A 12,893-nucleotide genomic window follows, 5' to 3' on the forward strand; every position below is an offset into this window, starting at 1 on the left:
AACACCTTTACAGGGCAAAATATTAAGATTTTGGTGACCCATCAAGCAATGTTGTTTTTTACTGTGGAATTGTGCAGTATAGTTTTTAGCATGCTAAATTTTAGTTTTCCATTACATTTACAATAGAAGTTGTGGGGTCCTGAAAATGGCAAAAAATGTTATACGCTACCCCCACAAGTCAGAAACGAGGGTGGTACTCGAAGTTCAAATGGCCGCCATGGGCAAACTCTTTGATATTAATCTAAAATTTGGGATTCCTTCGTTTAGTAGTCAAAGGCATAGTATGACAACTTTTCAGCAAAATCTGAAAGGTACCGGTAGCATATTTGAGGTATCTTCATAATTGTCTGTTTTCATATGGAATGACCTTATTTTTCGTTTTTTCAAGCTCGATGTGGACCCGGTAGAGTTCATCCACACTTAGTAATATTTACACAATTGATTTTTTATAGGGATAGTTTACAACTTTAATATACTGCCTTGAGAAAAAATTTTCGTGAGGGGGTTTGATGCCGCTTAATGTTGGTTATATTCCATGAAATTTGTCTCGAAAACGTAGTTGAGCAAGCGGCTTTGGCGCGAAACTAATGATCACGAAGATCGGCAACGTATATCTGGCCATGACAGCTTTCTTTGCATAACCTAACGAAAACGCGTGAATGACATTATAACACTGTAGACTTGAAAATGAACGTGAAGATGTCTTTCCGTCTTTGACTCTTGTACTAATACGGTTATAGACGAACAAATTCTATTCGGCGAGGTTCAAACCAGTTGCAGTTGTTTGTACGCTACATACACAGACTATCATATGTTTCTTTAAATTGTATTTCAACAATATAACAAATACTCAACAATATATATCGATTTTCATTCATTTCGACAGCAAAAGTATAGATTGCACCGTCCTATGCAAAGCTCGTGTTATGACAATCCTAGAAAGCAAAACCACCACAGTTCACCGGGTGCGCAATAAATATGATAAGACGACGATCAGTTTCAGGATGAAGTTGGCAAGGAACTAGTTTCGGGTTGTAGGATTCCTTGCAGCAAGTCTCGTTCGGACGTAGGTTTAATGCTCGTCAACGGCGAGAATGTTGGAAGCATCGAACCCAGAGGTTGCATCAAGGGATGAGATGGAGGACCGCTAGATGGCGTTTCTGAGGTTGAAAAAAAATATTCACTTCAATGCAGAGGAATTTATTTTCACACGAATTCCTTTGTATTACAAGACATGTAACCGAGTCGTTCATATCAAGCATTGTTGTGGGTTTGACACCTGTCAGAAGATACTTCCATTTTCTTGATCACTTAATGCAGTTACGTTTTGGAATGTAAAACATGTTCTCACCAGACTTGGACAACTAGCTAGATTGTCTAATTCGATGAATTAGAGGGAAATGTCGGTAATTCTAATCGAATTTGTAAAAGCATGCTTCGCTATTTATAGTTCTAATAATAATCTCCGGTCTTGCTAAAAATTTTAGTTTGTCCATCAGTACTTTTCAGCAAATCAAAGAAAACTGCCTTATCAACCTCATGCAAGGAAAATGGTACAAAACGATCAAAATCAAAACTGTCATCCCATCGCTTAAGCAGCGAAGTCATTATAAACCGGATTAGTTCGTTATATCACCTGCGTCACAACTTGATGTGAGTGGCAAGGCAGGTTTAGTGCTGTGATGGTGGAATGACACTGTGATCAAGATTTGCCATATTGGCGTTTTTATTCAAATAGAAAAAAATACGGAACAATTGCGTTTAACTAGTTCTAATCTAGTTTAACCTCTTACCTAATTTGCGAAAACTTGAATAACTCGAATTCTAATCTAATTTTAAAGAGCTAAAAAAATCTAGTTGTCCAAGACTGGTTCTTCCACCGCTTTCAAAAAAGAAGTCGATAAAGTAATAACACAAATTAGTCTAGAAAGTAAAAATCTACACCAACGCAGCAGTTGTCGACTTACTGCTTGTCGATGACGTTGCAAGGTAGGGGTTGTACCGCCCGGCCACAGTGGACCGTGCTGGAAGGGAAAAACCACTGTTCTCTGTGCGAGGGGGGTTGAATGCAGGGGTCGGGATACCTAAACAAGTGGTTGAAGAAGTTAGTTTAACGCTTAATAACGTTTAACTTTCCAATGCGATCAAATCAACGATACACACATGAACGATTGGTATAGATAAAAAAATATATACCCTGAAAGTAATGCCGCAGCCTTGGATTTGACATCAGTATTTTTTCAAAAATTAGCTAGCTCGTAAATCAACAAAAAAAGAGATGGACACACCTTCGGCAGCCAGTTTTCTTTGATTCATCCGCTGCTGGGCGCTGTTGACCATGGCAGCCGCCGGTAGCTTGACAACAGGTCGTTTCGCTGATTCATCTTCAAGAAACTTAACGAACATTCCCGTAAACGACTGCATCCGAACAGAACATGATTAAAACTTCACCAATTGAATCATTCAGTGACAAAAATACGAGATTGTGCTCAGGCTCAAGGTTACTTCAATAGCTCCACCAGAAACGGCAACTTAATTGCACCTTTACTGCAAATCAAAATCAATAATGCGACTGTGCACGTGCAGTGATTGTATCGATGTGTTACATAGAATAGAACACGGCCATACAAGTGTGCACCTCATTCAAACTATCGTCGTGTGTTGAAGTATTATGATGTCCATCGTGGGCTCCCGGGGATGATGGGCCACTCCGTCCCCATGGCAACCACCCACTCGTCCAACCTTTCTTTGGCGGCTGCAACTTGGCCTCTTCTTCCTGATAAAAGTCGAATCAAAGTCAGCAAGATGAAGAGCCATCTCCATTTCGCAATAATCTCGGTATCTTTAAAAGTGTTCAACAAACCTTGGTGAATCCGATCATGGACGAGATTAGTCTGACCACGTCAGGCTGCTTGGCTGGTGGTGAGCTGAAGTAACCGATCAGTAGGTTCTTAACCAGCTGCCTGCAACGCATATGCATCGTTTTTCAAAGCGTGAAGCTTAGTAACTTGCCTAAAGGTGAACACGAAGATTGGTTTCCTTGCCCCGTCAGCTTAATTTAAATCTTTAACTGCCAGACACGAATCCAGGATAAAAAAAAAAGTGAAAGTGAAAAAGTAAATGTTTTTGAAATAGGGTTTTGTTCACAAAACTGTGAAACAAAAAGAGAAACATTTTATTTTCGCCCGTTCTGACAATACACAAGCGATAGCGGGATATTTCATCGGTTTTCAAAAGCGGCATCGTGAAGAAGACTTGGATCAAGTAAACAGGGAAGCAAAGAAGCTAATCCTCGTGTCTACCTTCTAGTGTGTGAGCTATTGATGATATATGATACAATTATGTGAAAGTTCACACGTTCCCAAACAAGCTTGTAAAGATAACAACTTCAGTTGGTTAGCCACGTGCTCGAGAAGGGCGTCGAACATAGAGCCTTCGGAACATTTCTGGCGCTACCATTCGGGATTCGGCCATGCAGGTTACATGAATCGAAGAGCCTTACACAACGGAGAGTACTAACCTGTCCACCATGGCGTCAGACTTGGCGTTCAGTTTGTGAAGTTCGTCCTGAAGGTTTTCCAACTGAAGCTGTTTTTCCGAAACTTGAAAACAAAAACACAAGTTAATGGTTTGAATGCGATCGGGCCAGTTGCGAGGAAGAGACCATGCACGAGGCTGCCTGGACACTGACGAGCGCTCTGTTGCTGACACAGAAAGTGGAGCAAATGCACAAGAAACTGACCAGAACTCTGAAACCAATCAGTTCCTAATGCAGTAAGTCCACGTCCATAGACTTAGCACAAAAATCACCTCTCATTTTTTTTCTTCTCATCATGGCATTGAACTTAAGTGAATGAAACGACACTTCACAGATGCTTGTTCAAAAGTAGAAATGTTTTTCTGCGTGCTCAAACATAAAGCTGATGTCAATCCTTCCATGACTCGATGACAATGTCAATAAACATTAAAATCTCATCTGGAACTGTGATGTCATCAATCAATACAACAGATTGCCAGCTGAGATTATGACGTCAATGACAAGGCTTTTTCTCGGTTGTGAACAAAATCAAAAAATGTTAAAGTAACAAAAAAAAACTGTCAAGCCATTCCAACGACAACTGTTAGTTGAAGAGCGCCAAAGATTTGTTAAATCCTTGCAGGTTGCTGTGAAGGCGGCATCACAGTTGCCTGCAGAGATTATACAAGGCCTGGCAATGCACGGCAAGCAAAACACAATCCGATAACACAAAACCAAAACTGAGGCAAGTTTGAAAACTGAAGAAAACAACGCAACCAACAAGCAAATCTGAGGCAGACAGCAAAAACAGGGTTCTTTCAACGTCTGTATAAGATAAAACACATGGTGGGATGGAAATTAATCGGTTTTTGTTTTGTAAAATCACAAAGAAACGGAATATTCTCATTACTGAATTGTGATAAATGATAGAATATGTCCACAAACGCCATTCAAGCGAGCAATGCGATGGTTACCTAATTGCTTCAACTTGTCGATTGCTTGTTCCTTCAATTCCAACTGCTCGTTGAGGCGTGACGCCGATTCTAAAGCAACACTGGCATCCTCCAACTTGACCTGGCGATGGAAATCGATTGAAACTTTCAAGAAAATGAAGTATATTCTGACAGGTGTCAAACCCACAACAATGCTTGATATGAACGACTCAGTTACATGTCTTGTAATGCAAAGAAATTTAGTTTCACACGAGTCAGTTCAATCATATATAGCTAAAAATCGATTTCGATCAGCTAGAAGCTAGATCATCTTCAGTTAAGCTTATTCAAATTTGCGATTGAAACTTTAGTTCTTCTCAATCAAACGTTTAATTATTATTTAAGTGAAGCTCACAATACTTCAACTCAAAATTTCTATCATACCACTTTTGCAGGAGGTCATTTCTTTCTAAGCACTTACCTTCAACTCCAGAACCTCGTTGGCAAGCTTTTCACCTTCATTCACTCTCGCCTGGTATTGCTGATTGATTTTCTCAACGCGCGCGTTGTACGTGGCAGCCTCCTCACGCTGCATGCGCTCTGCCGCCACCTGGAGTTGGTGAAGAGCTGATGCGTATTGCGTGTTTTGTTCCTTCGCCAGCTACAAAGGCAATTGACACGTTGTTTTGATTTTGCGCGAAAAACGTTTGAACTAAAACAACAAAAGGTGGCTCTTGAATCCATGAGCTGACCTTTGACCTGGATTCGTTTGCTGTCTACTTTAAAGCCTTTCATCGCACGACCAAGTAACGTATAACAACAAAAATATAACGTGAGTAATTAGAAAAGTATGTCATATCAACGCTGCGAGCACAAATACCAAATACTGTATATTAGATAATAGTTCTTGCCTGTAAGTTTTGAATGGCTTGGTCTCTTTGCTGCGAAGCCGAACGTATTTGTTCTTGCAAGCTCTCCATTTGCTGCTTCGACAACTCGTTGGCTTCAACGGCAGACGCGTTCTTATTCTGGATTTGTTCCAACCGAGATCGCAAAGCTTGCTCCCGTTCAGAGGAGAGCACGGCTTCCTGTGTGTATGTTTCTTCCACCTGCCACGTTATAAAGTTTCCTCTATAAGGTTATTCTACAAAATTAAGAGTAAAAACACAACCACAATTAAATCAAGACCAAGAGAATGGCAAGCGGCGTAGAGGTTCAGTGAAAGAATGACTTCACGGAGTTTTCATCAAAGCTTTAATATTCTGGACAAATTTGAATCAATGCAGCACTGAAACTTACAGTGAGTGCAGCCAAACCTTGTATAGATATTAGATAATTTTGGAGCAACGCCTGCTAAACACGTCATTGACTAGCATAAGAAGTTGTAAAGCTGTCAATCTGTAACAATGTACAGGAAACTTGCTTGGAGAGTGACAAGATAACATAGAGATTTTTCCGTCTGCCAATCAAACAAAATCTGCTTCGGAGATAGTCACCTGAACAAGATGGCCACGCAGGCGGGTGAGCTCAGACTGAAGTTTCGATTCTTTATCTCGCAGTTGCCTCGCTTCCTCGGTAGCTCGCTGCGTTTCGATTTGCTTCTGCTTCAGTGTCAACATGATCTGCGACAGAGAGAAACTGAAAACCTGTTTTGTTTCAAACGTCGACCGCCAGGAGCGTTGCCTGACGATGTGGGCTGCCTATACATACACGATGAGTGGTGAATATTGGGAAAATATCGGTGAAAAGGATATTGCTGTAAATCAACTAAACATGTAAAACAATAATTTTTGTTTGGAAGTTGAATTTTATTCTGCATGTTTAGTTGAGTTACAATTACAGCAACATGGTTCTATATTTTACCATGATATACAGGTAGCTGGTAGCCACTACCAGATCTAGCCCCCTGAAGAAGTCAGTCGTGTCTTATTGGCGAAACGTCGGAATAAAAGCAGATTATCACCTTATACATCTTGTGATTGTTCAGTTTAGTTTGCACCAGTAGAACGTATCATGATATTTAACTAAATACCTGGTAAACAGCCTCATTCAATTTTTATGACTACAGTATTATTGTTATAGAATCCTTCAATCTGACCTGATCTCTCTCGTGCTTGGCGCTGGTGGTTTGTTCCTTTGCGCGATCGAGTTCCTTCAAATATTTTTGAGATTCGTGGTCTTTTCCCTTTAACACAACATCGCTGGTTAGAGTGAACTTATATTGAATTGTTAGTTTAACTTGCTTTGGAGTTCTTGCACTTGAATTCAGAGACGTTCCAGTTGTCTTACCTGCTCGTTCCGCTGCAAAAGATCATGCAAGTTTTCAACTTTCTCTTTCAGTGTTTCCAACTCATATTCTCGCTCCTTCAACATCAACGAGAGTTGAGCATTTGTCTCCTGCAAGACGAAAACAACAGGAACTCACTGCTATGTTTCCCATAACTAGAGGTGACATATTTTTTTATTTTCCTTTAGGGGTGGTCGGTATATAAAGACCGAAATACCTGAAAAGCCTGCGATTCGGAGTCTTTATCGCTCGACGTTCTTTCCACAGTTTCAAGTCTTTTCCTCAGTGTTTCAGCTTCATGAGATGTATTTGAAATCTGAATGACAATTGCGGCGATGATAATTTAATGGAAATGAAATCGCTAACGTCAGTTGGCACGTGTTCCCGCAAAGGCGGACGATTACAAAATTTACAAAGTTTTGGAATTTATGATTACATAGTTTGTGTTCAAACTACTTTTCTTAAGACTGCATGGATACTGGAATAGTCAATGTTTCTTCCATAATGTTATGTCTATGGTCAATGCAATGTCTATCTAGTCTACCTTATAGCCATTTCAATAGCGTAATGTCACAAAAAGATAAAACGCCAAATTACCTGTTCTCGGAGATTTTCCACCGATCTCCGCAAGATTGTGACTTCGTTGGTTCGTTGAGCCAGATCTTTCGCCAGTTGGTTTTTCTCTTCCATCTTCTTATGAATCAAGATATCCTTTTCTCTCAGGTCTATCTTTAGCTGTTTGACCTAATCACATGAACAATAACAACATTTAGTTATAAAAAAGTGCAACAAGCAGAATTTTTGTGTCATACAAACCAGACCTCATACTTCACACAAATATGTGTTTCATCCATGTTGGAAAAGCATTGAGAAATACAACATTGATTTATACTATCATCAATGTCACAAAAGTTTTCCTTGCCTCTTTTTCCCGCAGGCTTGACTTGTCCATGTTTTCTTGAAGCAGGAGGTCTTTTTGAAGAAGAGCTTCAGTATTTTTGTCCACAATGCTTTGCAGCTCTTCTTTAGATTTCCCAGAGGATGGCTTGGAGGTGTCTGATCGAAGATTTTCCATCACTTCATCGATGGAACGGTTGGAAGGCTTAATGGAGGTAGCAGGAGGTGATTCGATGTCCAGCTTGGTGAGGAGGATCTCTTTAGATTCCTTAAGAGAAGTTTCTGATGACGATTTTGAAACAGATACATTTGCAGGAAGAGCATCAAGACAAAAAAAAAATAATAAAATACTTTGCATAGTCTGAGTAATAAATTAAAAGCTGACACCGCTCACTCTCTTTTCTGGTTTCGTAAAACGGTTTCTGGTTGCTTTTCTGGTTTCGTAAAACAACAAATGTGTAGCTTACAAGGTTACGGTGGAAAACGTTACAAATTTACGATAGAAATTAAAACAAATTTTACAAGTTTTTAACCTGGCTGACTATCTTTAGTTTATATCTATCCACTTTTTTTCAAATGATAGACCTAACATGCCGTGTATCATTGCACCTGCAGCCCACATCGGAAATTTAAGTTAAAACTAACAAATAAAACTAAAAATGAGAGAAAATTTACTTCTAAATGATTCAGCGTTTCTTTGAAGCCCGACAATTGTTTCTGTACCGACGCTTGTCTTATTTCAAGCTGTTCATAATCATGCACGAGGTTGTTGTAAGACACTTGCAGTCGGGAGTTCTCAACAGCGTCACGCTCGAGCGATTCCGCGGCTTTTCGAGCTTCTTCTTGAAACAACACCGCCTCCTGGTGTTTGCTGTTCACCAGCCCCACCAAATGATCACGTTCTGTGAGCAACTGTCGAATCTGCAAAAGTTCAAATGAGTAAAACATGTGCGAAAACTAACCAAAAACAGATTTGGATAAGGAGTGCAGTGAAATGAATCCAAAAATGATGACATTTTCTGGATAGTATTTGAAAGAACGTAACACAATTGGCATGATTTAAAACACACATAACTGTTACCTGTTGGGATAAAGTATCTCGATCTTTGAGCAACCCCTGCAATTGCTGAGCAGATATATTATTAGGCTCCGTGGTATTGCTATTCCCTGGCGAAGATGCTAAAAATAAAAAGATAAAATTATAAACACAACCAATAAAAGATGGTAAAGATGCTCCTGTACTTAATTCTATACATCGGGGGATGAGAAGGTAAGGCTCTCATAATACTCATTATTGTAACCAAGGTGAAAAAGCTTAAAACCAACGCGGACAGCGATCATTTTATGTGTTTCTGCTGCGATGTCAACCACTGTCTGATGCATTCCCGTGTTGTAAGCTTACCTTGTCTCTCCTCTTGTTGATGAAGAACGTCCAAAAGTGTTTGGCACTTTTGCTTCAGAGCTTCGATTTCTAAATCTTTCTCTGAGACAAGCTTGGACAACTGGGCCACAGTTTCTTTGGTCATACCCTGATCCAGCCCCTCGTACTTAGCAACCAAGGCCTGGTTTTCTTCTTGAACCTGCACAGGAAATGAACAAGAGATTTTAATAGATTGACCAGATATTTAATTTAAGGTAAAAAAAACTTTTCTTCTGTTCAATGAATTTGAAACAACGTTTTACCACAACCTGACTTGGTTGGTTACCCGACCAGCCAAAGTTGTCATTTTTACATTGCGTTAGTGTCATCAGACGTTGTACAAATTACAACTTCTGCTGGATGGGCAGGTCAACAACCAAAGATGGTCTGGAAGACTGTTGAGACAATATCACGCCATAATGCTTGATGAATTCGTTATTTAGCTGATAATATTTCTTCGAATTTAATCAACTCATCAACCAACATAAACTGGCGTGGTCTCGTAAGAACCGCCAAAGACATCGTCCTCATCTGACAGTCTCAACAGACGCAAGCAGAAGCTGATGAAAGCAAAAAGCAAAGTAAGTTGTGTAGAGAGTAAAAGTGCACCTTGGACAGAGCGCTTTTTCCCGCGGAAACTACGTCCATCATTCGATGCAGTTCGTCCTTCAAGTTTCGATTTTCTTTCGTCTTTTCCGAAATAACATTCAAGATTTGTTCTTTTTCCTCGTTGAGTTGTTTCAATTGAATTTCATGGTCATTCGTCGATTCTAAAATGATAAGCAAAAAGTACAGAGCTATTGCTACGTCTTGATTCGCTCTAAGCAACCAAACGACATGCACATACAAAACGGTCTGCCTTTCATAAATATGTTAGTTGATCGCTTGATGCAACATTCCAGATAGCAAATCAACCGTTTTTTACATTGATTCAACGTCTGCAGGTGTTGAATCAATGTAAAAAACGGTTGATTTGCTATCTGGGATATTCTTCTTACCTTTAGACCGGACTTCGGCACTCAGTACGTTGATAACATGATCTCTTTCTGCAAAGTACAAATTGACATGAAACTCTTGTACTAGAAGAGTCATCACATAAATGCATAGTCGTGAAACAGCTTTTCTGGTACCCCACTAAGTTGAAATCAAAAAGTTAATCCGGTGCCGTGGATCATTGACAAAACTTGCTTACTGTGAACACATTTTATGTATTTTTGCCTGTAGGTTCCAAACTACCATCTGTATTTAAATCAATACTTTTTAAGGTGCTCCAGTTGGTCCCGATGTTAGTTCCTACAACCTTAACATACTACTGGCATTGTTTCAACATAAATGCATCAAACTAATATTAAGTCTAAACAAATGCTGTTGCTATTTAAACTTTCAGCTGGTACTAAAAAATAAACTGAATTTCTTTAAGCCAACACTCAAACAAGCAATAACAGAACAATTGTTAAAATATTGTTACGTTTACTTCAGCAACTAACCTTTTATTAACGACAAGAGAGTACTGATGTCTTCTTTTGAAAGATCCGCTTTTTCCAACTCTTCGAGATCTCTCATCCTCACTTCTTCCAGCATCTGATGGATGTCCACTTGTTTTCCACTGGAGGTCGAGTCCGGCCCAGCAGGAACCACTTTAACGGACAAAAGTTTTAAGTTTGCCAATTCAGACTTCAATGAAGCAATCGTGGCTTCGTATTCAGCGTTAGGAGCATTTCCATCAACGTTTGATAATTTACTATGAGCTTCTTCGGAAGATTTGTTTACGCTTTGAAGATTTTGGTTCTGACCTTTCAAATCTGATAACTGTTCTTTGAGGTTCAATATTTCTTTCACATTTTCGGCCAGTTCTTCTCTGTGGATTCTCTGCTGTTCTTTTTCAGCACTTTTTAATGCGTCAACTTCAGCAAGCAGCCTTTTTTCTACATCCTGCAAATCATTCAGTTGTGAATCTGCCAGTTCATTCCCAATCGAGTTCGTATTTTGATTCAACACCCTCTGCAACAAATCCTCGTTTTCCGATTTTAATTTCACAATTTCTTCCTTGTGCGACTGCTTCAGTTTCTCCATGGCAAAAGATGCATCATTCTTCCATTTCGTTTCCTCCTGTTCATAATGCTCTGATAAAGTCACAAGATCATCTTGAGCTTTCTGTAAATCCTCTTCTATGGTGGTTCTTTCTTGTTGAGCTCGCAAGAGACGCTCTTCTAAACTCTTGCAGTTGGCTCGGTGAGAATCCTTTAATTCTGACACAGTTTTCACAATTTCTTTTGCATGGATATCTTCTGATTTTTCAGCTTGGTCCCTGAAGCTGAGTTTTATTTCTGCTAAATCTTCTTCATACTTTTCCTCCAAGCGTTTTTTCTCTTCATCAAAGGACGTCTTAAGAAGAGCTTTTTCGTTCAAAACAGTAGAGTGTAGTTGATTGAGCTCCTGTTGTTTCCGCTTGCTTTGGCTTTGATGAGTTTCCAACTGTTTCTTCAGCTCTTCTTCGAGGTTTTCCGCCAAAGATCTTTGACGACTTAGTTCCTTGTTGAGTTGTGCATTGATTGATGCAAGCTCTTGGGCATCATTTGAATGATCAACTTCCGATTTGTCGAGTTTCTCCTGAAGAATCTTCACCTCATCGCCAACATCTTGTTCCATGAATTCCACTCTTTCTTCGATCATCAGTTTCTGATGCTTCAAAGACTCTTGTTCTTCTAGAAGAAGCTTTAAGCTGTCTTCGTGTTCAGAAAGCACTTGTTGCATCTTCAGCGCAAAATTATCTTTCAAATTCTCTACCACTGTTTGATGTGCAGTTTCAATTTTCAATAGTTCAGCTTGATGCTGCTCAGTCAGCTCAACATATTTCAAGTTGTGTTCCTTTGTCGTTTCCTGGACTTTCATGATAACCTCACTTTTGGTCGCATCCAACTGTTTCAAAAGACTTGCGATTTCCGTTGCCTTTGCTTGCAAGTCACTTTCTAGCTGTTTCGATGCATTTTCAGCGACTTGGATTTTACTTTTTAACGAATCCCGTTCCAGCATGAAAGCCTGCAATCGCTCATTAAGTTGAAGAATTTCGTTCTTAAGAGAACTGACCTCAGTAAAAGAGGCAACTTCACTATCGTTGTGCTTCGTTAATTCCTTTAGTCTCTGTTGATTTTGTTCTTCTAAACTAGTAAGTTGTGATTGTAAAATTTCCATTTGCTCCTCTTTGTTTTTGATGGATAAAAGATACTTTTCTTCACTTTTTCTCCGATCTTCTTGGAAAGCATCGATTTGGGCAATCACATTTTGATGTTCATTTGTTAATTGATTCATTTTCAGAACGGTCATCCTTTGCTCTTCTTCCATCTTCTTCCTCTGATCTTCAACTGCATCTAATTTGCTTTCAGAAATTTCGAGTTGCTTGACATAATTCTGAACTTCCTCCTGCAACTTTGCGATGGATGCACGGTTTTCCAGCTCCATGGAAGAAAATTTATTTTCGACATCAACTTTTTCCTGCTCCAAAGCTATCCACTTTTCTTTCAGCTCTTCAAACGCTGTTTCCGCATTTAACATCGCATTTTCCGAGTCCAATATCTTTCTTTCGGAATCAGATAACTTTCCTCGCAACCTTTCAGCTTCCACCTCCAGCAATTGCTTCTCATCAACGAGAGCAGCAAGATCATCACGAACTCTTGAGAGTTCAGAATCATTGCCCGTTTCATCCGACTTTACCTTTTCCATCAGCGTTTGAACTTTCAATTTGAGATTTTCGTTTTGGTCCTGCAAAAAAAAAAATCAATCACTAAGCATTGTAAGCAATCATGAAATTGCTCAATGACCGCAGGGTATGGTTCTCACAAA

At 39.5% G+C, this 12,893-nt stretch overlaps 1 protein-coding gene across 1 annotated transcript in view; it reads right to left on the reverse strand.

Moving 5' to 3' along the window:
• Positions 1–816: 816 nt before the first annotated feature.
• The window catches only part of LOC145776937 (uncharacterized), a 33,689-nt gene continuing 21,612 nt past the window's right edge, over positions 817–12,893 (reverse strand). Inside the window, exons 16-36 of the mRNA XM_082588183.1 lie at positions 10,541–12,812; positions 10,052–10,099; positions 9,663–9,823; positions 9,036–9,213; positions 8,715–8,812; positions 8,309–8,554; positions 7,659–7,901; positions 7,334–7,480; positions 6,954–7,052; positions 6,739–6,846; positions 6,548–6,634; positions 5,946–6,071; positions 5,361–5,558; positions 4,931–5,110; positions 4,492–4,591; positions 3,521–3,602; positions 2,864–2,963; positions 2,639–2,776; positions 2,289–2,418; positions 1,968–2,084; positions 817–1,160 (exon numbers count right to left, since the gene is read on the reverse strand). Of these exons, the coding sequence (XP_082444309.1) occupies positions 1,000–1,160; positions 1,968–2,084; positions 2,289–2,418; positions 2,639–2,776; positions 2,864–2,963; positions 3,521–3,602; positions 4,492–4,591; positions 4,931–5,110; positions 5,361–5,558; positions 5,946–6,071; positions 6,548–6,634; positions 6,739–6,846; positions 6,954–7,052; positions 7,334–7,480; positions 7,659–7,901; positions 8,309–8,554; positions 8,715–8,812; positions 9,036–9,213; positions 9,663–9,823; positions 10,052–10,099; positions 10,541–12,812 (5,019 nt within the window). The 3' untranslated portion in view covers positions 817–999. The remainder of the gene's footprint in view (positions 1,161–1,967; positions 2,085–2,288; positions 2,419–2,638; positions 2,777–2,863; positions 2,964–3,520; positions 3,603–4,491; positions 4,592–4,930; positions 5,111–5,360; positions 5,559–5,945; positions 6,072–6,547; positions 6,635–6,738; positions 6,847–6,953; positions 7,053–7,333; positions 7,481–7,658; positions 7,902–8,308; positions 8,555–8,714; positions 8,813–9,035; positions 9,214–9,662; positions 9,824–10,051; positions 10,100–10,540; positions 12,813–12,893) is intronic.

The sequence above is a fragment of the Aplidium turbinatum genome, chromosome 1 (assembly GCF_918807975.1).
Source record: "Aplidium turbinatum chromosome 1, kaAplTurb1.1, whole genome shotgun sequence".
NCBI classification, from domain to species: domain Eukaryota; kingdom Metazoa; phylum Chordata; class Ascidiacea; order Aplousobranchia; family Polyclinidae; genus Aplidium; species Aplidium turbinatum.